Source organism: Astatotilapia calliptera, chromosome 17, assembly GCF_964374335.1.
Source record: "Astatotilapia calliptera chromosome 17, fAstCal68.1, whole genome shotgun sequence".
NCBI classification, from domain to species: Eukaryota; Metazoa; Chordata; class Actinopteri; order Cichliformes; family Cichlidae; genus Astatotilapia; species Astatotilapia calliptera.
Window position 1 is genome coordinate 21,571,057 of NC_137438.1, and position 27,069 is coordinate 21,598,125.

Sequence of the window (27,069 nt, forward strand, 5' to 3'; positions counted from 1 at the left end):
CTGTTTATGTTTTCAAGCTCGCCGTCGCTGCCGAAAGCTATAGAAAAATCAGGGAGTGCATCATTAATGATAATTAGACAATTAGTGCATCGTTAGCAGTTAATTTGTGAGTAAATGAACATGATTGGGAGTCAGAAAGTGTTTCGAGCGCAGCTCTAAGTTCATTGCTTCTGAAATCTTGTGCTTGTGTTTAGTTTTATGTGTTTCGTCAGCTGTTTTCAGTTTTGTTGAGCACACACTGATTGTGCTGTCAAACGGATGTGTGCAATGGCGCCCCCTTATGGACTATAGAGATGGATAATTATTTTCCCTGATTCACTGAACCGCAGGTGTGTGCGTGTGTGTTTGTTTCAGTGACGTTTTGCTCGCATCCCTCTCGTACACCCCCCAGTTTTTCCTCTTTTCTGCCTCCATTGATCCTTGCCTCACGCTGAGTCCAAGTCTGCCAATATGCAGTTAAAGAGTGTGTGTGTCTGTGTGGGGGTGTGCTTTCATGTTTGTGTGTGTCACTGCAGGTTTTCCTCTCATTATCTCTGGTATTTGTCTCTACATGATACTTTTTTTTTTCCTCTTCTTTTAGTTTTTTCCCCACTTTTTTTTTTCCACATATCCTGAAGAAAACTTGTCTTGATTTATGGCTACAGTGGTGTGTGTGTGTGTGTGTGTGTGTGTGTGTGTGTGTGTGTGTGTGTGTGTGTGTGTGTGTGTGTGTGTGTGTGTGTGTGTCGGGGGGCTCCAGTCACTCATGCTGTAGTCTTTCATGTAATCTCTGTTCCTGAGTTTAACATGTAGGCAGCACCGTCTTCCTGGTGTTATAAGTAACCTGATCAAACCGCATTGAGGACAAACTCTGGGAACAATTGCCTGATAGTTTGTCATTTAAGGACTTGTAGGCGTCACGTAAATATAAAACTTCGCCGCCTTCTGTAAAGCAGTACTAAAGTGTTCTGCATGGTAGAGGAAGTGGAAGCTCCAGGAGATGATGCAATGGACATAACATTGGATAACAGTGTCACACTGCTTTTTGCATAATGTCAGTGGGGAATTTTGATAAGTGGTGAAGAAAGCACTTACTGTGCAATACAAAAGTGTTCCTTTGTACGTGAGTTTTTCATTTTAAATGTCAGCAAAATGTCTTTAAAATGTCTCTTAAATCAGACGCTTGTCTGTTAGTGCTGTGTTTCCTATGTTATTAAAGCAGATGTGGAATCAGACTATATCAGAGATGGATGTAGCTGCCAGGCCTGAAAAATGAAACAACTGGACCAGTATCTTGAGCCTGCATTCTTTCTAACAGCCAGCAGGAGGCGACTGCTCTGCTCTTTGGTTGTACGGCAGTGTGAGAGAAAAGAACTGAATATCTTGGACCCCAATAAACATCATGTGTCATTGTGTTTATTTCATAAATTATTATCCATATATTTTGAATAAAACAGGAAACAGGGCACAGTGCTGTGCAGAAGTCTTAGGCACCCGTCATTTCTTTATATTGTTATTTCAAGGAGCCAGTTTTTCTTGATTCTTGAAGTTGTCTCGAGCATTAGTTTTCCAGGCCTTTTGAAGGGTGCTGGCTGCTTTTTCACTCATTTTTAGTCCAGTAATTGTACCTGCTGCTAGTAACAATCATTTCTTCCTATTTCTTTAGTTGAATTTATGAAAAATGCCAAAGATAACAGTTTATTAGATACATATTTATATTTCTGCACCAACTTCCCAAAGAACTGGTGAAGCAGAAGCTTTCTACATCAGATGAATCGTATCTGAAAGACATGTTCTTTAGAAACTGGTGAGAAAAAATCACGCAGTCCTGACAGGGCCTGAGAGAAACATCTGGACCTTCAGATGATCCATATGTTGTTCATTGAAGCCTCATCAGAATGGTCTCAGTGGAAGAGCGGTTGTAGATGTGAAACAAGGAGAAAAGGCTGAGGTATGCCAGATCACACAAAAAATAATCAACAGAAATTTTATATTTTTTGTTAGAGGGTCAGGAGAGAGGTACAACAGTGAGCTTCTTCAGTAAAACACAGTGGAGGCTCTGTTGTGGTTTGGGGCTTTATTTTAGCCAGTGGTGTTGGGGATCTTGTCAAAATTGATGGTGTTATGAACACAGAAAAGCACCATCAGATTTTAATCCACCATCTGGAAAACATCTGAGTGGTAACAGCTTCGTTTTGCAACATACCGATGATCCCAAACACACTGCTGATGCAGAGAAAGCTTACCTGGGCAGCTAACACACAGTGGAACACTATGAGTCATGGCTTGGCCTCAATATTATTGTGTGTGTGTGTGTGTGTGTGTGTGTGTGTGTGTGTGTGTGTGTGTGTGTGTGTGTGTGTGTGTGTGTGTGTGTGTGTGTGTGTGTGTGTGTGTGTGTGTGTGCGCGCGCGCAGAAACAACCAAAGAGGAGCTTTGAATGTCCTTCAGGAAGCCTGTTGAACTATTCCTGAAGACTATTTAAAAACAAATTGCAGAAAGCCGCCTGACAGAGTTCAGACTGTGCTGCAGAATAAAAGTGGTCACACCAAATATTGACTATTAAACTTGTTAGAATTGTGTAAACTCTGTTTTATTTGCATGTTTCAATAAATCGCTCCACCCGTGTCCCATTTTTCTAGCAACATGTAAAGAAATGAAGGGAGGCTCAGGACTTCTGCACAGCACTGTACTGTATATTTTAGGGTTTGGCTAGCTTGTAATTGACAAGCTGCGAATGTATGAGCCAGGTTCAAAATCAAAGAGGGTAACAACCAAATTGGCTTCGAAACTCTCCACAAACCAAATGTAGAACGTCGCCGTGGTATCCAAGTCCATCCTTTATATACTCAGTCCATGAGGTAGTTGTATTAGGTTAAAGCTGCAGTGTATGTCCTTCCAAGACACAACCACCACAACACCACTGGGACTTTAGATTCTCTTAATATAAGTCATTAATTTTTTTTTAGTTAAAACTATGATTACGGTTTGGATAAGATGGGCAGTGGTTTTGGTCTCCAGAAACATATTTTTTAGTTAATGAAATGTCCTCTGAAGTGATGGAAACATGGCCGTGTGTCTGTGTGTGCAGTTTGAATACGACGAGCAGCAGGAGGTGAACGTATCCTTCCACATCAAGGACAGAGACACTGAGAGGAAGATTGACAGCACCCTGACAGGTTGGTATTTCACCAACACAGACACTTCACAATCGCACATAAATCAGGATAAAGTGTGAAAGTGCAGTTATCACGCTGTTTTTAGTGTCACCTTCGCTCATTTCAAATTCACTTCCAGCTGCATTATGATAATTAGCCTCACCCTCTCTTCTCAATCTTCTTCTTCATCTTCCTCTCCTCTTCTTGCCGCTGTCTCCCCAACAGTCGTACTGTATAGCTGCTCAGTGGGAAGAGAGGACTGCAGCCTGTGTAAACATGCCGACTCCAAGTACCAGTGTGTTTGGTGCGCCGCCTCACACAGCTGCGTTTACCGGGAACTCTGCCGTTCACCGCAGCCAGCGCAGTGCCCCAACCCAGAAATCACTGATGTGAGTCATAAAAACACAAAGCCATGACCTCTGACATGTCGGTAGGAAACACTGTTGGAACTTCTTTATGGACAGGATTGGTTCTATGTTTGGGAGCCTGACGGGTTTGAATGAGTGAAATGTATGTGCGGTAACTTTTACCCTCTGTAAGACTATGGCAGTGAGATTCATCTATCCTTCCATCCATTTACTTTTGTTTATCCTATTTGGAAGCAGGTTGCAGCAGGATAAACAGGATCATTTACTTCAGATGTTTTCACCTCACCCAGCTTCTTTTTATGTGAAAAGCCTGCAACCATACTCTGAGGCTCCTCCAGATATCTGAGCGCTCTAAAAGTCCAGACACCCAACAGATGAAGCTAGTTTCTGCCATTGGTATCCGCAATTTCCCTCTTCTGGTCCACTTCTCGCTAAACTCCTTTGCTTTGGGCACCAGCTCTCCCCCAACTCAGCAATCGTGTTGTCCACACAAAAACCTGAAACATGATTCTCAAACAGATCTTCCTCACATTGACGTCCTGTTCATATGTAAAAAAAGGAAAACCCAACTCATCATCATTCAGCAAAATCACAGGTAAAAAGTTCTAATAAGAGAGCTTTATCATGTTCAGATATCCCAGTTTTGGGTGAGAATTCCTGGGACTAAGTAAAAGATCTGCACCAAGAATGTCTTATTCTTCAGTTTCACACAAATATAACAACCACAAAGACTTGAACAAAAACTGCAGCATGTTCCATTTATAATCTGCACTGAACCAGAGAGTGACCTCACAGCATTTCAGAGATTAAACCGCAGAGCTGTGATGTGGCTGTGTCATTTAACAGAAGCAGAAATCCAGGAGAAGATCTGTGAGTAGCACCTTTAATAGAGCCAGTATTGCATTTTCCCTTCTCATCGTAACAGAAGACGAGAAAACCTACTGACATAAATCACACCGTTGTTCATGTGAAGTTGTCCTTTGTAGAAAAGAGTGCAGTGGGAAAACTGCAACCAGCTCTGAAATGTGCTGCGGCTGCAGAAAAAAAAACATACATAGAAAGCAATCTTATGGATGACAGAGGACAAGAATGATTTTACATGGATCTGTTTGATTTTTGTCACTTTGCACAACCTGATTTGCTCACCAACATATTTTTGTAAGTGCTCTTACTTGGTTAGCATCCAAGTTTTTGGTGCAAAGCCTAAAAGTTTCTCACTTTTAACCTGATGGCCATCATCTTTAAAGAAACGGAGTGTTACGTTATCAGCTAACCCTGGCTTGCCTAGTTAGCAAGCTGGATCCACAGACTATATTTGTGCAACACAAAGAAGCAAACACCTGCTAATTAGTATTAAATAAGACACTAAAGCTGGAAGTAAAGATTAATTAATTGGCAGCATTTAACTTCACTCCACGATCATTATGTCGACTCCAATCACTTGAATTAATTGAGGTCATTCAAGTTAGCCACACTATTAATAATACACATTTTTATCTTTACTGCAGTTTAAATGGGTGAGATGCATTACAGTCACACTAAAGCAGCACAACCAGAATTATGAAGTTGCCACCTCGTTGCCTTTGAAATAGTTACTTCAAAGATGGGGATCGAATCTGCGGCCACTCAGATTCAGCTCAAAGCAGCTTTGCCACATCAAGATGGCGATAAAACAGCAATCAGACAGTCGGTCTGCTCTCAGTTTGCCGTTGAATGGGGCCAATCTGGCAATCACATGCAGTCTGTTTGGGTTAATACATCCATTAACTGTGATAAATTGGCCAAAACTTCAAATCTGTTTGCAGCTACATACATAGAAATTCTGCTACTACTTACATTAAGTACCAGTTTAACTGGAAAATAGGCGTTTGGTAGGATTGCTTTTACTTAGGAGGAATAACCAATACCTAGTTGGCATCCAGCTGAGTCGACTCCCTTTTTGCAAAGGGTTGATTGCCAGCACATTGCAACCAATATGCGTGGTTTAGAAATTAGACAGCAATTCTTTGCAACCTTTCACCAATCTGTCTGAGATGGCAGTCGATCATCTTCCTAAACCACAGGTGTCTAACCTGAAGCCTCAAGGGCCGGTGTCCTGCAGGTTTTAGATATCAACCTGGGTCAACACCCCTGAATCAAATGATTAGTTCATTGCCAGGCCTCTGGAGAACTTCAAGACACGTTGAAGAGGTAATTTAGTCATTTAAATGAGCAGTGTTGGATCAAGGACCCTTTAGGCCTGGAGTTGGACACCCCCGTCCTAATTTATTAAACTGAATTTTGTTTGGTTTTTTTTGTTCATTTTGTTCAGTATCAATTTTGTTCTTCAGGATTTTTTTCTTTTAGTTGTACATCAAATTAAACAAAGCAAAGAATCCACGAACCCTCACCTACATCTGTGTGGACGGTCTTAGAAATCCACATCTTTCCACAAATTCATCTCTTCTCTTTTTGTCACTGAGCTAATTTTTTTCCTTCCCATATTGTATTCGCTGTTTCTCTCCTCCTTGGCTGAACTGCTTCAGTATGTTTCCTATTTTCTCTGGAACATCAGTCATTTGTTTCAGGCCCCGTCTTGATTTCCTCTGGGCTGCGGCTGATTATGCCAGAAGAAGTTAGTTATTTCCACAGCAGACTTTGCTGAGGACGACAGGGAGGTGAATATATACAAGATGAATTTGATCTTATACGTCGTGCAGTCACGTCAAATTGAAGATGAGATGGCCCAAATTGAAGCAGATATGCCGAGCCTTTGCTTCAGAAGATGTGTTTTCACAGGCTGTACTTCAACATCTTTATGAATATTTATACATTAATGTCATAACATTGGAAGCAGAAATATTTACAATTTGTTTTTTTATCTTTCTTTAGATTTTTTCCCATTTTCAGATTTTTCCCTTTAATTCATAAAGTCGTAGTACAGAGAGAAAAACCCCAAAAAGCACAGAATTATAAAAATATTTTCTTTATTAAATCTGAAATATTTGAAAAAAATATTGTTTTTAAATATTACAAAGTGCAATTAATGGAATATTTGTTTTAGAAAATGGACGTATTCATTGGTCGGTAGGTCACTTATCATTAAAATAAAAGCAGCACGGCGCTGTTTTCACCTTTACACTGTGCTACACTCTAATTAGCATTCAGCTTCACCTGAAGCATCCCTGAAGCCTTCATTTGTTGGACACTTTGGCCAAGCAGAAACTGGTGAGCTGTGAGTGGCGCATGCAGGCGTCCCATCATTCTGTGATTTGGGGAATGCTTTACATCTTCATTATCACTCGGTAGCGTTTGCTTAATTGTAGGAAGCCAAAATTGTTAATATTTGATTGTTGTGCAGTATTCTGTAAGGACCTTTCAAACCTGTTTCTGCCCACAGCTTGTGTGACTGATTGACAGAAAAAGTAACTTTGGTATTATTGCAGGTTTTGGAATTTCAGCTCTCCTGCTATGATCTGTGATATCAAACAGTCTTTTCTTTCCTTCTCCAGATCAGCCCTCGGTACGGCCCTCTGAATGGCCGGATCTCAGTGACCATCAAAGGCTCCAACATGGGAATAAAGAAGGATGACATCAAAAAGATCACAGTGGCTGGAGTGGACTGCATTCACCAGGAGGACAGATACTCTGTCTCAACCAGGTACTCTAACAGGAGCGACGGCCTCGTTAACATGCAGATAGAAGCTCACCTGTTGCTTTTACACATTAAGCTGAAGCTCTTTCACATGCACCTGTAGCAGTGTGCTGACATGAATTATTAGCTAAAGATAAAAATCTATAAAAGCTTAGTGTTTCTGCACGTCATTTTGTTTTTTTTGGTTGATTGTACCAGGCACTGCCCCGCAGGTGAAGGCTTTGATCTATTAGCCTGACCCAAAACTTGATTGCTTACATACTTGCAAGTAATCTCCATATGTAATGTACAATTAAGGGGTTGATTCAAGAGGGGGCACTGAGTTATTTGAATTCTGGGCCTCCATCTGTTTTCTGAACCGCGGCCTCTGTTGTTTTCTGTCGGCAGCGTGGTGTGTGAGATTGGCCCGGCGAAGCGAAACCCACCGCAGGACCTCCCGTTTGAAAGGACCAACAGCGGACCAGTGGAGATAACAGTTGAAGGAGAACGATCGGGGACATCTCAGGTCTATTTTACCTACAGGGTACGTCAAGACCTTCCTCTAACACACGGTCAGGAAACGCATGAAAGTAGCAGGTGCTCATCAGCACTTTCAAAATAAGAGTGTGGGGTTTGTCTACTAGTAAGGTAATTATGGGTAATCGTGGGTATGGATAAAAAGAAATAAGTCAGTAGATAGACGCCTGACCTTGCTTGTGTTATTCACACACCAGCAGACTAAAGCGAAAGATGTTTCTGTAGCTTGTTTCAGGCTTTTTGATTCAACTTGTAATTTAAGACAGTGATGATTAACGAAGATCAGTAATAAACTGATAAATCCCCCTGAAAACACCAGAGGCTCCTTTACATACAGCTCAGGCTTCATAGCATAATGAGCATCAGACCCCACATATGTTAACAGCTAACATGTGTCTTATCTGTACACTAGTTTGCTATTAGAAATGCTGTAGAAATGTCTCCTGATCTTCTGTCTTAAAGCATCTTAGTTCAACTTCAGGAAGCTTTAAAAAACTGTTCAGTCTGGTGTAGTTAAACCTGCAGACACTGCATGCAAACCTTCTCAAAGTCTCTGAGGCAACACCGAACATTGTTTGACACAAGTGCTTCAAACCCCAGAGATCAAATCCCAGAAACATTAAAAGGTTTCTAACAAAGTAAAAGCATGCGGCTCTTCTCTGGTGCGATGCAAGGAAACGGTCTCCCTAAAGAAGCGACAGTGCGTGAAAATACTCCTCGCATACAAATTCACCACCGCCGCACCAAAGTCCATTCAGTTTCCAGTCATCCCCCCCACCCTCGCATAGCACAAGAGGAGAAACAAACATGATCAAAATAAATGTGCTTCACCTGCTGTTCTGTTTTGTTTCTTGAACTCGGCTCAGTTGCTTAATTTGAATATCGCTGTTCACATTCATATTTCTTGTTTGTTTCTATTGAACTGACAAAAAGCTAATTAAAGCAAACTGCTGAGACCAAAATGACTAATTTAGTTCATCAGCAGTGCGTCACTGCCTTTAAATGCTGCGACTCAGCTCAGGGTTGAAACTTCAGATTACTACATTGCTGATTTGTCTCAGTGTCTACGCAGAAAAATGAAACTAATAAACATGCTGACCACGATGTTGGGCTTTTCATGAACAAGAACACATCGTGTTTCAAAAATATTCAAAATCCAAATGTTTTCACTCCTTTTAGCTTCTCAAATGTGATGAATTTCGGCGTGTTAGAGGTGAAATTGGATAACATTATGATTACAAGGAGCATTTTGAGTATTTTACAGACATTTTTTGAACAGGTAGGTCGATTAATGAAAAGTCACAAATCACAAAAAACACACATGTGCAGTTGCCCTCAGAAAAAAACACAAAAACTGCAGCAATACGTGTTGCTGAATCATGAAAACAAAGAATACTTCCACAGCTTTAAACTGTCGCTGTATTTATATACCTGCACTCTAGGGTAGCTTTGCATGATTCACAGTTCAGAATAATCCGGATTTATAGATTAGTCGGCACTGGTGCTGCCTCTCAGTCAATCCTGCATGGGTAAAGCTGTTTTAACTTTCTTTGCTGCTCATGAACAGAAAGTCCAAACTACAGGCAGAGCTTTCATAATGCCCACAAGATATCCACTGGCCAATGATTCACCAAGATGAAGAGAAAGAAAACATACTTTATACAGTACTTAATACTATCTACTCACCTTTTAAAAATATAGAGATGACAATAAAATGTTCTTTAGAAAATAAAAAATAAATAAATAAATAATACTATAAAAACTTAACTAAAGGTTTGAACTGTCACTTGAGAATATACCATACCAAAAACAAAAGGAAATGAATTGTTGAAGTTCACAGGTGTCAGGAATTGGAGTGAAAAGTATGATCAAGAATGTCAAAAAGCCACACAGTACAAAACCAGCCTGGCAGAGGAAGGAAATTAAAGATTACAAAGACTCTAGTAAGACATGTGTCCAAAGACCCCAACACAACTGCCACCTGACTGACACCCATTAATGACTTAGCCAAGTCAGGAATTGTAGTATAAAAAAGTAAAAACTCAAACTCTCTACAGAAATGGACTGTGAGGTCGCAGACCAAGAATAATACTGCAGAAGAAGATGTTCTTAATCCAGACTGAAAGTGACAATTATTCACACTGGAAGCTAAACTAGACTAAACTGGAGCTCTTTGATCACAGCGATGGTGCTGAGAAAGAAGGCTACAACCTAAAGATCAGCGTTTCTACAGTGAAACACGGTGGTGGGAGTATTGTGCTGTGAAAAATGAGAACCACATATGAGGATATTCGTTTAAAGTTTTGATAGAACAGTAGCAGTATAATGTAAGTGGATATCAGGCCCTTGTAGAGCAAAATTCAGTATTTTGGTCTAAATAACCCAAAATGTGACGTCCACATATGTGGACGCCAGGTCCTAGGAGGTTAAAGAAAACCTCAAGCTGTCAGCAGCTAAACTGGGACCCAAAACATGCATCACTCCTGGTGAAGGAGTAACATTACTCGCCGGCCTGCATAAAGCTGCGACTTGAATCCCGTTAAAGATCTGTGTGGTAAACAGAAGACCAAGGTTCATACTGGAAGGCCTTTAAATCTGGAGGCACTCGTGAAGCGCTTTTAAAAAAAAAAAAAAAAAGCAGTCATTTTCATTGGGGGGCAAATACTTCTGTCCCCGGTGGTTTTTAAGCAAGACAATTCAGTCTTTGTGTCCGAGTCTGAGTTTTGTTTTTATTTTGTTTTTTGTTTTTTTGGCACCAGGTGCTTTCCAGTGTCCATTTGGAGTTTTCATGTTCAGCTTTCATTGTGGTGTAAAGTGACAGAACCATCACGGAGGATTCAGAAACCTGTGCTTTTTTAAAAAAATTACAAACAGGCTTTCTTCCTTTACTCCTCAGTTACATTAGAGTAAACGCCTTCAGATGACTATAAAGACAGTTAAATGTTCCTGAATGGTTGGAGCTGTTCAGCCTAAGCTTTAAAGTTTCTGTGTGTCACGAGGACAGACTAATAAGCTCGTCTGGGTTATAATTGATGTACAAATGACTAATTACTGCAGCTGACAAATGCTGACCTTTGATGTGAATGAGCCTGATGCTGCCTCATTTGAATTCCACATCGATTTGTTCAGATTTCCATCTGCTGCAACTCCCCTAGTGAGTGTCTCTGGGTTGGAGTTTGTTTCCTTTTAACGTGAAGAACTGTCTGCATTCCCTTTGTCTCTCCCACCGAATACACTTCAGTTGCTGCTGCCTCCTGCACTGCTGTTTTCTCTGTGTGTTCAACTTCCAACCAGGCAGAGTTGTTATGAGTTTGCCTGTCGTTGGGGATATCTATTTTTGTGCTTGCAGCGCTGTCTGCCAGAACAACGAGAACAAATCTGCAACAGCAACGAGCCGAATGCTTAAGTGCGTCTCAGCAGCTGCACATGTGCTACGCTCATTTAAATGATATCATAGTTCTTCTTTGCTTTGGATTCATTTTTATACTTTTTTATTTATATAAGATTCTTCTTGCATCTAAAGAAAGACGACTTAACTTGATCATTTTGAAGGCTCTTTGTGCTGGGGTGTAAACCAGGCATAATATTTGCTCTTGGTTTGGTTGTCCTGTCAGGACTGTACAGAACCTTCCAGTATAACAGAAACCCCTCCAGCTGACCCGCACAGCACAGAAGTAGAAAACGTGCCTGACAGTGAAGCTCGGCCATGACACGGATTTTTATTTTCTTTCTTTTAGTTGTTGTTCTTAGTTGTTCTGCTGCCTAAATACCACAGGGTCGAGTTATTGAGCTGCATAAAATTTACGATCTGTGTGAGTTCGAGATCAAAGCGTTTGTACCTGCAGGACAGCAGCTGGAACATAATGAAGTCTACACGGTTAAAGTTTTCTCTTCACTTCTCATTTTTATTCTTCTCTCTCTCTGCTGCTCGGTTTGACAGATCTGGGAGCTTTTGTTTTTATCATCATAAATATTATTATTGTTATTTTACTCTCCAGAAGCTTTAAAAAAGTGTTTGCAGTTTGAAAACTTGATTTAAGAGTTAAATACAAACATCGGTCCTTCTGAAATTCTCCCAGAGGCATGGAGACATACTCAAAGGAGTCAACCTGTAAAGGAGACTCTCTCTTCCTTTATGTTAGTACCATTATAGATTATTTATATAAAATAGCCACAGCCTCATAACTCTTTAGTTTGGATTTTATGATTTCTGTCACTGGAAAATATTGTTTTGGTGAGACGGAAGTGACGGTATAGTTGCAGCATTAAAGTGATAATACTTAATGAATCATTAGTTTTAAGTACTTTAAGTATACAGGGAGTGCAGAATTATTAGGCAAATGAGTATTTTGTCCACATCATCCTCTTCATGCATGTTGTCTTACTCCAAGCTGTATAGGCTCGAAAGCCTACTACCAATTAAGCATATTAGGTGATGTGCATCTCTGTAATGAGAAGGGGTGTGGTCTAATGACATCAACACCCTATATCAGGTGTGCATAATTATTAGACAACTTCCTTTCCTTTTTTGCAAAATGGGTCAAAAGAAGGACTTGACAGGCTCAGAAAAGTCAAAAATAGTGAGATATCTTGCAGAGGGATGCAGCAGTCTCAGAATTGCAAAGCTTCTGAAGCGTGATCATCGAAGAATCAAGCGTTTCATTCAAAATAGTCAACAGGGTCGCAAGAAGCGTGTGGAAAAACCAAGGCGCAAAATAACTGCCCATGAACTGAGAAAAGTTCATGGGCACTTGCCACCAGTTTGGCCATATTTCAGAGCTGCAACATCACTGGAGTGCCCAAAAGCACAAGGTGTGCAATACTCAGAGACATGGCCAAGGTAAGAAAGGCTGAAAGACGACCACCACTGAACAAGACACACAAGCTGAAACGTCAAGACTGGGCCAAGAAATATCTCAAGACTGGTTTTTCTAAGGTTTTATGGACTGATGAAATGAGAGTGAGTCTTGATGGGCCAGATGGATGGGCCCGTGGCTGGATTGGTAAAGGGCAGAGAGCTCCAGTCCGACTCAGACGCCAGCAAGGTGGAGGTGGAGCACTGGTTTGGGCTGGTATCATCAAAGATGAGCTTGTGGGGCCTTTTCGGGTTGAGGATGGAGTCAAGCTCAACTCCCAGTCCTACTGCCAGTTTCTGGAAGACACCTTCTTCAAGCAGTGGTACAGGAAGAAGTCTGCATCCTTCAAGAAAAGCATGATTTCCATGCAGGACAATGCTCCATCACACGCGTCCAAGTACTCCACAGCGTGGCTGGCAAGAAAGGGTATAAAAGAAGAAAAACTAATGACATGGCCTCCTTGTTCACCTGATCTGAACCCCATTAAGAACCTGTGGTCCATCATCAAATGTGAGATTTACAAGGAGGGAAAACAGTACACCTCTCTGAACAGTGTCTGGGAGGCTGTGGTTGCTGCTGCACGCAATGTTGATGGTGAACAGATCAAAACACTGACAGAATCCATGGATGGCAGGCTTTTGAGTGTCCTTGCAAAGAAAGGTGGCTATATTGGTCGCTGATTTGTTTTTGTTTTGTTTTTGAATGTCAGAAATGTATATTTGTGAATGTGGAGATGTTATATTGGTTTCACTGGTAAAAATAAATGATTGAAATGGGTATATATTTGTTTTTTGTTAAGTTGCCTAATAATTATGCACAGTAAGTCACCTGCACACACAGATATCCCCCTAAAATAGCTAAAACTATATACAAACTAAAAACTACTTCCAAAAACATTCAGCTTTGATATTAATGAGTTTTTTGGGTTCATTGAGAACATGGTTGTTGTTCAATAATAAAATTATTCCTCAAAAATACAACTTGCCTAATAATTCTGCACTCCCTGTATTGTTGCTCAAGCTTTTGCACTGTAACTTAAGTAGGTTCATAACTTTTAATGAAGGATATTTTTTCACTGTTTCACTTATTTGATACAAATTGATGCCGTGTCACATGATGCATCTTTATTCAGGCACAGGGCTGCATATGAACCTAAAATAGTAAAAGTTTCTACTCCAGTTATCATATAAGATGATTTTGTAGAAGGCCAGCCTCGCCTTATTCCTGCTCACATTTCTTGACTTACTTGCTTCCTTATGAATATGTGTGTTATGTGTCCATTTCCAGGAAGTTTGTTACACCTGCTGAATTTTGTAAATGTGTAAAGCGTTTTGGGGTCCTTAGGGACTAGTAAAGCGCTATATAAATACAGGCCATTTACCATTTTAGTGTTTTGTTTGTTTTTTTAAACTTTCAAATATTGCATAACAAGACCAAACTGAAAACGTGTGGGCAATTTTTTTTCTCACTCTTAACTAACTAAAGCTTTTCATTGAACTACCAAATAAACAAATTGGTACTCTCTGTCTGGTCAGACACGTGGCAACACTTCTGTTTTGTTCGTATTTAACAAAATAAAAATGCAAACATAAGTGTACGCGTTAGTTTTTGACTGCTAGTGAAAATTGTTTTCTTTACAAATAACTCTCTCACTGAACTACCAAACCCTCAACATGTTTGTACTCCCTGCTTATATTGTCTTCATATTAAATAACTTTTTGCTTTTTAAAGAGCTTATTTTAACATTGCATTCAACAACAAATAAATCCTCCCTAACAAAAAAGTTACTTCAAGGGCCAAATTGTATTACATTTCTTCATGTCCATATACGGACTGCAAGTAGGGGTGATGTGGGCTACAAGTGGCCCCCAGGCAGCGAGTTCTAAATCAAACATAAGTTTGAAGAGTCATTTTGTAAAATGTATTTTGAAAAATAAAATGTATTTTTTTGCAACATATTTCCACAAAAAGTGTAAAATTAAAATTTCAAATTGATTTAAAAATCCCCCACAAAATACAAATTACTTGAATCATTCTTAACTTGAAGAATACGTATAAAGATTTGGCAAATTGTCCAGTTTTTAAGGTTTTTATCACATAAATTCAGTAATTACAGTAACACAGGTACATGGTTTCGCTATAATGAAGCAGTTCTGACTGCAGCCGATCACTCTGTTGGTTTCATAATGTTAACAAGCTAAAGTGTGGTTTTGTACATTGTGTACCTGAACCTGCTGCTTTGCTCTTACAGCCAGGTGGTGCAGCATATGTTTATGGTGCCGGCATTTAAGTAGCAGCCATCTGGAGTAGCCTCCTATAGACTTAGCCTGTTGAGAGGTTTTTATAAACGCAGCGTTCTTATCAACAGATGTAAATTGTCCTCTAACTGTTTGATCCTTCAGTAAAACCTTCAGTTGGTAAACAAATGGGCTGATTTTGTTGTTCATTAGTAGAATAGATTCACTTGTTTGCTTTTATTACAGTTAAATTAAAACATGATTACTCTAATGTGCTTAACGTTTTTAATCAAAGGAAAAAATGATGAAATAAAACACAAACACAGCGGACGTCCGTGCTTGTGTTCCAGCTGTAGAGTTTATTAACATTTATTACATATACACTCTTATGCAGCGGTCTCCAACCTATTTTGCGCCACGGGCCGGTTTATGCCCAACAATATTTTCACAGACTGGCCTTTAAGGTGTCGCGGATAAATACAACAAAAAAAATAGTATCAGTACCGAAAAAATGAGATTTATTCATAACACACATGAAAAGACCCAGGAAAACAGAGTTAACGATAAAAATCATAAAATAACGCTAAAAACCGATAAAAATCCTGAAAACCACACCCAAGCCTCAACTCTCGGTACCAAACGACTCGGCCCGGGGGTTGGGGACCGCTGCTCTTATGTGATCCGTCCTAAATTCAGTATTTTCGTCATTATATCAAGTAGAAAAGAAGGCAAATAATTTCCTTACCTATTCAGTCAAACGTGATCTGAACTTTTTTTTTTCAAACTGCTAAAGTAAATGTACAAAATGTAGAAACGTAAAAAGACACAAATATGATTAAATGAATATATGAAATGTATGTACATGCATAGTAGCCTCTGTAATAGAAAGTGTCCACATATTGTATGAAAATTGCAGCATATTCCCATTAAAGTTACTGAGTTTGGTCATTTTCTCCCTGTTCTCTGTGCAGGACCCCGAACCGAGAACAGTCATGCCAGAGAGGGGTCCAGCAGCTGGAGGGACGGTGATCACGATCGGAGGCAAAGACCTGGACACGGCGACTAAAGAGGACGTTGCTGTGACAGTGGGAGGAGTTCCCTGTGAAGTGTAAGTGGCACCTGGTAAAGGAAAATGCAAATGGAACCAGAAACAAAAAAATAAAGAGAATAGATGGACCTGAAACTCATTTATATTCATAAATATTTTCTTTTGGTTCTTCAAGATCAGTAAATACAACATAGAAAATGAGTCAGTCGCACAGTTTCACAGAGTTCATGAACTTTTTCCATCCATTTAGGGATCATATTGCTTTTCTTGTTTCTCGAGTCAGCCTATGTTCTTACTCTTCCTTCCTCCTCTTCAGCCTTTCATTCGGCACAGAGATTACCTGTAAGACTGGCAGGTATCGTGGGCAGAAGGTCCCATCGGACCGCTTAACAGTGACTGTGAAATACGGGACGAACACCACCAAAGACATCCACGGAGCCTATCAGTACTCGGAAAACCCCAAGATCTCGGACTATAACCCCAAAGCCAGCTTCATATGGTGAGTGTGAACACATCACATGCACAGTTTTGCTTGTTTGAGTGAGTAACAGCCCTCAAAAGGACGCCTGACACAGATGTAGATGATGAATTCAAGAAAATTGTAAACTTGTAAATTGTAAATTTGATCTGTGTATCTTTAAAGGTCATCACCTTGTGCGTTGCTTGACCACTGCTGCTTTGAAATCAGTCTCTCAAAATAAAATTTGGGTTTTTGAGTTTGGAATGGAAGTTGGATGAGGCGTGTATTCAAATTACAGACACATGTAAGTGGTTATATCTGGGATTCCAGAGATGGATCTAAAACTACAAGCAGCACTGGAAGTGACCCAGAGCAGCAGATTGGCGCAGTCACCTATAGTTTTCATGGAGCACGCCATGTTGCAAATACTTGCTAACTAATAACCAATCGGTAGTGCAACTTGAAAAAGAGCAATACAAACAGGAGGAGGATGGAAACTGTTCACCTTCAAAGTAGAAAGTTATGCCTTACCACTGTAATCAACACATTTGAAAGGCACCATTTTTACTTTGAAGGTGAATCGTCTTTATTTCCAGTTAGCCTCAAACCTTTAGTGAATAGCTAGTGAGTGTTTGGATACAAGTCGGCATCTTGCAAACTGTGGGTGGCTGCAGGATTCTGCCACAGAGGTTTTTGGTTATTAAGCATTTGAGAAAATAAAGAGATGGAGTGAAGCTAAAACCTCGCCCAGATGTAAATCCAAGTCCTTAAAATTGTTTATAAGCTTATTCTTTATTATTTTTGTGTAGCGGTGGTCGAAAGATTGTGGTGTCTGGAAGCGGGTTTGATCTCATCCAGAGAGCCATGATGAAAGTCCAGCCCTCCCCTGACGAGTTTTCACACAATTCACCGCCTGAAGAGGTAAGAGCTGGTGTCATCACACTACGAAAAAGCAGTGGTTGGAGACAGCCTTGCAACCTAAATGAACTTGCAGCCTTGTTGCCTTTGAAATGGTTGCTTTGAAGACGGGGATCAGGTCTGTGGCCACTCACTGTCAGTTACTGTCACTGAGGCATCAAAGTGGCAATAAAATCGCTAGAAAGCAGTCAGTTTGCAATTAAATGGGGTAAAATTTGGCAGTGTATTTGTGGTAATATGGACATTAACTGACAGATCAGCAGCATGCAGATAATTTCTCATTAACTACTTACATCCAGACAGCCAATACCTCAAAAAATTTGAAACGGAAATTCAGAAATCTTCCACAAATAGTTACATTGATGACAAATGACGAAAGCACTCAGCAAACCCTGCTTTCATACAGGAATATAGCTTCATACAATCAGTATTATAGTTGAGTTAAGAGCCCTTTTCTGCAAAGAGACTTGTTGCAGACGAGCTGTGCTCATTGGCACAAACAGACTCATTTAATTGCAACATGTTTGCAGTTGGTTTATAAATGACATTGCAGTTATTAAGAAACCTTTGCAAAAATGTCTGTGATTCCTGCAGATGTTTGGAGACGAGTTGCCTGAATGTGTAACTGATTTATATCTACTACAGTGGAATTATGTGTGATGTATTATTAAGCTCTCATAAGTAGTAATATACCTAATAAGCACCTAGCAAAGTGCTAAATGGTATCTGATTATTCTGCTTCTTGTGTTTGTTTTGTTTTTTTGTCAACATGATGAAGTGTATCAGTGTACCAACACAGGCATAACAATACAGTAGCTTAAGCACTTAATAGTGAAATAAAGGAGTGTCAAATCGAAGAATAAGAATTTGCAAAACCGATTCAACTTCATTTTCCACAAGAAAAGATAAATGACCAATTACCCTTAATTAATCTTTTCTTTAAATTTCCGTAAAAATTAACGCTGCTGTTGTGTGTTCTTTAGAAAATTGTATTTGCTTTCATTTAAAAATGTCATATTGAATGGGTTAAAATACATGTGTCATTGTATTTGTGTGAATCTGGAACATTGTATGTTAGTGGACATCAGCAAAACTGCTCATTTAGATCCGTAGTGTCTGGGTAAATTGTGATTCAAAAGGGGCATACGTAGAGTGTGTCTTTATTATAACTAGTAAGGCATTACAATATGTGGCCAGTTTTACTGACAGCGCAGTGTTGTACAATTTAAATGAACAAATAATTGCTAAAAATAGCCAAGTATTCACCGTTTTCGTCTTATATTTTGATCTTTGTGAGAAAACATCCATCGCGAGAGATGGTAAGACCACGTTTCTTTAGAATTACTTGGGGCGAAATGTGCAGTCAGTGTGACTGTGAGGATGTTTTTAATAAATGCAGAGTGTCAGCTTGATGTACGTCAGTCTGCAGCCTCATCTGCCGCTTGTTCTCGCCGAGCCAAAAGCCTGAGACTGAGGGAACAGAGCAACGCTGCTATTTCACTGCTGAATAGCTTTGAGTGACAGAGACTCTTAGGAAAGATTCACTGCAGGGGAGAGGAGGTGAAGTCGTTTTATTGTCACTTCATCAAAAGCTGCTGTCTGAACCGGGAAGAAAGAGAGGGAGACTCAGTGGGGAGGCAGAGATGGGGGAGAAAAAGGAGTATGGGAAAGAGACAGAGGAGGAGGAAATATGAAGAAAAAGTTAAACCTGCGCTGTGATTCACTGCCATCAAACTGTCTGCAGGTTAAAATAGAAAAAGCTGAATTTAATCTGACAATAATAGATTTTTTGTCCACTCGAGGGCAGCAGAAAAGAGGCTGTTTTCTGTATTTGAATATGTAGATTTTATTGGACATTCTGCTGTCAATCTGACACCATTTCAATAATGAATTTTGGCAAGCTAGACTTCATATTTAATGAAGAATAAAAACTCTTTTTGGGTTCCTTGTTTTTGTCCATGTATGGTAGTCATCTCTTGACACTTTAAACTCTAAGCTAAGGACTTGTAATGAATAGAAATCCAACAATCCAACAAAAGCACAGAGCTCAGAGAGGCCAGCCTCCTTTTCACTTTTTTAAGCTCTGTTTTTGGTCTCCACACACTCAGTGTTCACCAGCTACTGAAAACAAACAAAATAATTAAATACGTTATATATTGAACACCTGCCATTACTCGCTGGGACACTTGGAGGTTGAAACAACCTATATACCTGACTCTGATTGTTTGGTTGTACAGCCAGGAATTATCTGACAGCCCTGTTATCTACTAGGTATCTCCTTGTATCCTTGTAGCTCCTATTTTGGTCTCCACCGCCTTCTCAGGGAACTTTTGGCTTTATAGAAGCTAAATGCTCCACAGTAAAAACATCATTATAAAGTCTTTTTTTTTTTTTTTAAATCAGCTGACAGATGTGTTTTTGTTTTTGAAGCAACCAAAGCCGGGGAAAGTTTTAGGTCTGGTGTAGAAGATTTTTACAGAAAGCCGATTCTTTGAGCTTTACACACGCCTGGCTCATGCTTCAGCTGTTCTCACTCTGAATAATTTCACTCTTTTTCTTTTATTTGTCTAGTTTGTGCAGGAGGCTCTGAGCAAGAACGACACAGTCCTCCAGTTTTACTCCCCGATAGTGAACTCCAGCTACGAAACCCTCTCTCAGTCTCTCAGGATTTACCTCCAGCTGGACAATGTGATCGAGGAGCTGAAGAGCTTCAACTATCACCCCAACCCCACCTTCAACGAGCTCGCCAGGAACGTCATCACAGAGACCGGCATTATCATCGTGACTGTGAGCACTGATTGCTAGAGATGCTCTTAAAATCCCCTCTTTGACTATTTTTCTGTAAATGGAGCTCACTCTCATTTTCTCACTTTTGCCAGGGTTGGGGTTTCTCCAAGGCGATGACAGCCAAAGAGGCCCAGGCGTTTGTTGGAGATGCCTCGTGTCACGTAAACATACTGCAGGTAAACACTGTCTGTTTGAGGAAAGTTTATAATGGCTTTATAATAAGTTTACACTGTAAACATGGAGCTGATGTTCACATTTTATGAAATGTGGAGATATGAGACGGTCGTGTTATCCATGTCTAACACTGCGTGGCTGTTGGCTAAACTGAGAGTATGAGTATGAGTCTGCCACGTCTGTCTTCCCACAGACATACAGGCTTCTAAAAATGCAGCATTAGGACACACTCAACGCTTGATCTCTCCTTTGGAAACAATTCAGTGAAGGCGCCGTCTCTTGATGAGTAGACTGCAAAGATGTTACGATGACAAAAACAAAACATCTTCCAAATCTTTAGTTCTGATGCACCATGTGAAAATACAGCTAAAACATATTTCCTCCCGGTTTATCTGCTTTTGTTGTATGAGCAAAACAAACACCACAATTTCCTTTTAGTTAATGCAGCGTGTTGTGTCACATTCCAGCTCCTTATATTTTTGGACTCTACTTGGATTTTAGTTTTTGCATCATACAGATTAAAGAGAAAAAATCCTCACTCATCTAAAACAAGCCGTTTTAGCCTGTTTTTCTTTAAGACCTGCGTGGGCTCCCTCTTGCCCCTCTGCTGGCTTCCAAAAACAGAAATCAATATTTCTAAGAATGTTTTGATCTGATTGGTTGACATTTCGGCCACTCTGTTATAAATATCTATTTGGATACTGAGCAAAAACCTCTTTATGTTGCTTCCAAGGAGCCAGAACTTCTTGTTATTTTAAAATGGTCCTGGTTTTCTTGTTCTCCAGACTTTATGAAGATCTTTCACCTTTTTTGTTTTTTGGGCGGAGCATCGGCTGCTTTTTTTACTCACTTTCAATCCAGGTCTTGTACCTGCCCATTTTCAGACGAATGCTTGTTGGTCACAGCACCTTAACTCTGACCTGTGAATCACTCAAGCATAAAAAGGCACCTAACTCGTGGGATGAACCAATGTTGTTAGCAAAGAATCAAATCGTTACTAGCAGGCTGTTGCAAAATACGTAATTTGTTCCCATTTCTTCAGTTAAATCACTAAAAAAATTCTCAATTTGACACCATTCGACAGACATAAAATATTCTTCCACTAACTAAGTGATTCCCAAAGAACTATTGGCTTGAAACCTGCCATATTTCAAGATGGTGTCAAGTGTATCTTGATATATTTGACAAAAGAAGAGATAGTGAGCCTTAAAAAAAACCCATCTACAGCATGTGATCCACATCTGAAAGTTGTGTCCTTAAGAAACAGGAAAAAAAAATGAGCAAACACGTGATGTAGGACCTGAGAGAAACATCTTGACCTTCAGATGATCCATCTGCTGTTTACTGAAGCCTCATCAGAAATGTTCTCAGTGGAAGGGCAGCTGTCAAGAAGCCGTTCTTAAGGAAACGTACCATTCTTCAGTATGAGAATGATCTCAAACACACTCTTAATGCAGTAAAAGCATACCAGACCACAGCGTTGTTGAAGCAGTGTGGAATCATCTTGAGAGGGAACAGAACAAACGGCAGAACCATCAAAGAAGAGCTTTGAATGTCCTTCAAGAAGCCTGGAGAACTATTCCTAAAGACTACTTCATTTACTTCAGTCGGTTTTAGAAAACTCAAGCCGTGTTGAAGAATAAAGAATTTCAGGCTCACTACAGTTGAATTTTGGCCTTGTATTTGTATTTGTTTGCTAAGAAATGAAGGATGACTCAAGACTTTTGCATTAGTACAGAAGATAAGTGAAACTAATAGGTCCCCTTTAATTTTTATGAAAGTGTTTCTTCTTGTACTTGAGAACAGAAGCAGCATACAGGCAGTTAATTGACTGCAGTGGGTGTAAAACGATTAAACCAACAGAAATTATTGTGCTAATCGCAGCTGTTGCTACCTCCCTTTCAGTTCCCTTCTCTTGCACTTTAAATTGATAAAGTGAATGAAACGTGCTGGTTTATAGATTTTGTTTTTTGAATACCAAGATCAATCTGAGGGGCTGCAAAATTATCAGGTAAGGAAAAAAGAGGGGAAATGAGATGAGAGATGAGATAGCCTTTATTTGTCAGTTGCAGGTCTTTTGCCCACAACCGAGATGACAGACCTTGCCAATCGTACATACAATACACAAACATCACATTGGGGAGACAGGTCAGGCCATGTAGCGAGGAAAAAAAACATCGAAATGTGTAACACAGAAGGATAATACAGGAATGCACAGATATCAACACACCATAGCACAATAAACACAGACAGCAACATGGGAAAGAGTTCCAGTGTGTACATCTGATCTGCAATCTTTCCACTGTGCCTCCAACTGACCCGATGTCCACATCAGAGGGGAGGTAAGCGTTGGAGGTGGCGCTGGATCCGGGGTAGGGAGGGTGATGCGTCAGTGAGTGCTTATCAGTATCAGTATATGTATGTGTGTGCGTGTCCAGAGTTCAGCTGAGACGGTGTCCTTCGCCCTGCCAGGCTAAGTAAACAGTCTTCCAGCCAACCCAGGTGGCCTTGTAGGGAATGGGAAGGAACAGACTCAACACAGTCGTTATCAGGGTGTTTTGTTCAGCTCCGGCCTTGAGCCCACAGCTGGCGCCGAAGGGGTATCCGCATTATAATGGTGATTTTTCTTTTACAAACAACTCATGAGAATTTCATGCTGTTTTTAACACTCCGACACCGACACTGGTCTCTCAATCTCCCGTTGGATACCTGCAAGTTTCTCCGTGATGTTATTTACCTTCAATTCCGTGGTCTTTTCACTCTTTTGCTCACAGAGCAGATTCTGAGACCGCACAACTGCAGCCAACTGATCCGCGATGTAATCCAGCTTCCGCCCAGAGGTATTGTTCCGAGTGGATTCTTCCCTGGTGTAATCCAATATACGCTCAGAGGTGTTATTCTGAGCCTTCACTGCAGCCGTTAGCGCCTCCAAGCTCTTAACCATGCTGCATTCAGTGAGCCCATTCTGAGAAGTCGCACCTCGTCCCATCGTTTCAATCCCAGCAGGCAGCCTTGGGGGTGTTTGAACAGCCAGTTCTGCTTTCTTAATTCTCTGATAAGCCAGGGCCAAGCCAGCTCCGATCAGCAAGAACCCTGTTATCATGGTTCCGAATAGGTAGATATCTTCAGCGTCCTCGATCGACAGTCCCGCCAGGCACACGATCCTCCATGTCTGCCACCCGTCCATCGTGTATCCGGCAGGGAAAGTCCCTCCAGGGCACTCGGGCTCTCCCGAGCCCAGACTTCTCGTTGAGAAAAGGGTGTCAATAGCATTCAGAGACCAGCTGATCAAATATGTTCCAAACAAACTGTTTTGTTATTGTGACTCCAAAAAACTGTGAACATTTATCAGAATCTGTGTATTATATTTAGTGATGCTCCACTAAGCATGTGTTTAGTTCACCTGTGTGACTCTTCATTCCTGTGGGCCCGGTACAGGATGATAAGCTGATACTGGAGGCGCCTTCATCCCAGCCCAGAGCCAGATCTAAACGTCAGCGCAGAGACACAGTCAACGACCTGCTGGAGCTGGTGGTGAGCATGTGACGTTTTAAGCACTTTGGCAGCCAGGAATGATGCTACTGAAGGACATAGGGAAAGTACAGAGCTTCTTACGCTAGTCTTTCAGATCCTGTAAAAGAACAGCACTGTTGCTTCACAGCAAACCCACACCGGGCTCTTTGGTCTGATGTTACCACGCGGGTTCTCTTCATATCAAATAACATGCTGGGTTAACCCTGCTGATCTTGGCACAGGACGTGCTTGCAAAAGAGTTTTTTATCTCAAGCTTTTCACTTACTTTCCATGTTAACGCTCAGCAGTGAAAGAATATGGTTTGTGTTAAGCCTTCAGTAGGACAAGACTACATCAGAGTTTAAGAAGCAGATCCACTGAGTCTCATATGGAAGAAAATGTTTACAACAATGAAGATATAAAACAGAGAGAGGAGAGCTTTCAGGTTCAGCAGCATGTTGTCTGTCTCCAGGTGAAATTTGGCCACGGCGAGTGGGTTGTGGGTTCGGTCTACTACTCAAGAAAAGACGACATTCCTCTGGCTATAATCATCCCGGCGGTGATCATACCGATGCTGCTGTTCATCGCCGTGTCAGTCTACTGCTACAGGTTAGAAGAATATGAGGTCAAATAGACAAATTAATTGTTGCGTGTGCCAATAAACACGCTCCCTTTTGCTTTTTGGGTCTGTAAACAAACAGGAGGAAGAGTCAGCAGGCAGAACGGGAATACGAGAAGGTGAAGCACCAGCTGGAGAATCTGGAGGAGAGTGTCCGAGATCGCTGCAAGAAAGAGTTCACAGGTACTGAGCCTCACCTGAAAGCTGTGAAGTCACAGGTCTGGTGTTTGTGGCGAGAGTGATCACTGAAGCCGTGTACATGTCTGTTATGAATTATTGTTTGGTTTTGATGGAAGTGTCTCAGCATTTTCAGAACTGTACAAGTCTGTTCTTATCTCTGGAAGAAGTGATGGCGGTGGAGCTTTAAAAGGTTTAAAAGAAGCAATGGACATTCTAAAAGCATTAACATTAAAGGAAGACATTCATCAATTAACTTACAGTATTGACACTGACTCTCTTAAAGACTGAACCCGGCTGTAAACTCTGTGTACTTCCATGTACAAAGCTGAATTTTGTCTGCATCTCGTCACCCGTTGGGTTCACAGATTGGAGCACATCACCACTTTGGCACTCTGTGAACCTCTGCCAGCGGAGGTCAGCAGATCGTGCAGCGCTTTGGCTCAAACATCAGAATATTTCCCTTCAGGCCTTCGGTGGAGCTTTTTTGGCTTCATCTGACGCCTGACAAGGAACTCTGTTTAGGTCAGCAGGCCCTGAAAGCAGGTGTCAGTCAGGTGTCCATATTTATAAAGATGGAGACAAATAAACACACTTTAATTAATGGACTGGTTCAAGAAAATCATAAAAATATGAGTGCTCTGATGAAGCTTTGAAGCCCATGGGAGGCTCAGTCTTCTTCCAGTACGTACAGAGGCAAGGCGTTTCTCCAGTGTGAATACGCCTATAATCTTTTCCCATTCTTGGTACACCACTGTGGTGTTGGTGCATACCGTATCTGCTGCCATTTGAGTTTGTTAACTTCTAAATATCTGCATTTTGAACATCGTGGAAACTATAAAGAAGTTTGGCTATTCCATTTGTTTATGTTACGCTTCTTAATTACAGTTACAGCTTGTTTTTTCTTGTTTATATGTGAGAGCTGCTTAATTAGCTCATGCTGATTAATGGGAGTCTTCACATTGGTTTACCATCAGAGATGGGAGAGACGCACTAATGATTTTCATGGTGACAAAAGGTGCAATAACAAAGCGAAAAAACAAACATAAAGCACTCAGGGTGACTGTTACCTACCATGAAATGTTCCTATAATTTTCCTGAATTTTCCTACACACAATACCACTTACAAGTTCTCTCCTATGACTATAACCTCTAACTTATTGATCTCTTCCAGTCTTTCAAAGCCTTTCCTTTAGCTGGAAAAGTGAGTACAGTCTGACTAAAGTTGTCTGCAGCTGAGAATAATCAGGATTGTTTTTGTCCTTAAGCTCTGGCCTTATTTATCAGGCAGGGATTTTCTAATGATCTAAGAATCCAGCGGTAAGCAGAGCCAATTAAGTCATGGACCCAAGTATGTTTCTGCTCCATCCAATTAAATCCGCTCATTCTAAATTCCAAATAACAAGCAGTCATAAAACTTAACAGTAGTTTCCCCATAAATGTAAGCCCCTGTTCTTTTGATAGTTTTAAAAGCCCTGTCGTGTCTCTGAGCCAAAGATTTTCACGGCCATGTCCTCCACAGCAAATTGAAGACCACTTTATACACATTTTAAATAGCAGCCACCTCGATTTGTGTAGTCTGAGGATGTCGCTTCCTTGAAGTTATAATTGGGACTGCTGGAAAAATGCATTGGAATTTGTGTCACATGCTTTGAGTGTCCAATAAGACCAAACCATTTGCATTTGATGCACCAACGCTGGAAATCAAAGTCTCTCTACATGAGTGCCATTGCATCTTGAGGTTCAAATAAAATGAAATTAGGATTTCATTCTAATGAAGTGAATGCTCTGCATATTTACAAGATATGAAAGCATGGAGACATGGGCCTACATTACCAAAGTTCTCTGAACGCCTCATGAAAAGCTTTTGAAAATGTAAATCAAATAAATTTTAAATAAAGAGAAAAAATTCAAGATGCACTGGTCCCTTCTTAAACAGTCAAGTGTGTGGACTTCACTAGAGTAGCTTAGCATGATCCTCAGTTCAAAATAATGCTTCTTTATCTTGTCCTGACCCTCAGTGAAGCCTTCAGTTTGTGGTGGCTCCTTTCTATTTAAGCCAGTTTTCTTCTGACCTGCGATGTCAGCAATATCAACTCTTATTGACATCATACAGAGCCAAGAGTGGAAAAGCTGCCTGGAACTCTGTAACTAGAGCAGTACATAAACAGATTATTGGAAATGTGTGATCTAAACATTATTGTCGCAGTATATATGAATATATACATACAGCAGAAGAAGAAATTAAGAAAAGAATATTCCTTCTGCTTTAATTTCCTGCACTACTACTTGTTTTAACATGTTTTCACACATTTTCTGATGGGTTTTCCTTTTTGTCTCTATCAGATCTCATGATTGAAATGGAAGACCACACCAGTGACCTGAGCGAAGGTCGCATCCCCTTCCTGGACTACAAAACCTATACCAACCGAAATTTCTTCCTGCCCTCCAAGGACGGCGCCAATGACCCCATGATCACGGGAAAACTACAAATCCCAGAAGCCCGCAGGGCCACTGTGGCTCAGGCACTCAACCAGTTCTCCAACCTGCTGAACAGCAAAACGTTTCTCATAAATGTGAGTTTGAAGATTTGAAGTGGATTTTCCTCTTTCTCTTATGGGCGAC

The 27,069-nt window shown here is 40.6% G+C and overlaps 1 protein-coding gene across 2 annotated transcripts in view; it reads left to right on the forward strand.

Moving 5' to 3' along the window:
• plxnb2a.1 (plexin b2a, tandem duplicate 1) overlaps positions 1-27,069 on the forward strand; it is a 230,550-nt gene that overhangs the window by 185,558 nt on the left and 17,923 nt on the right. For both annotated transcript variants that reach the window (XM_026148328.2, XM_080291728.1), the window contains 13 exons: positions 3,071-3,158; positions 3,363-3,526; positions 6,997-7,145; positions 7,527-7,662; positions 15,720-15,856; positions 16,113-16,295; positions 17,066-17,177; positions 19,746-19,961; positions 20,054-20,137; positions 23,574-23,669; positions 24,121-24,257; positions 24,350-24,450; positions 26,791-27,020. In XM_026148328.2, coding sequence (XP_026004113.2) covers positions 3,071-3,158; positions 3,363-3,526; positions 6,997-7,145; positions 7,527-7,662; positions 15,720-15,856; positions 16,113-16,295; positions 17,066-17,177; positions 19,746-19,961; positions 20,054-20,137; positions 23,574-23,669; positions 24,121-24,257; positions 24,350-24,450; positions 26,791-27,020 — 1,833 coding nt within the window. The remainder of the gene's footprint in view (positions 1-3,070; positions 3,159-3,362; positions 3,527-6,996; positions 7,146-7,526; positions 7,663-15,719; positions 15,857-16,112; positions 16,296-17,065; positions 17,178-19,745; positions 19,962-20,053; positions 20,138-23,573; positions 23,670-24,120; positions 24,258-24,349; positions 24,451-26,790; positions 27,021-27,069) is intronic.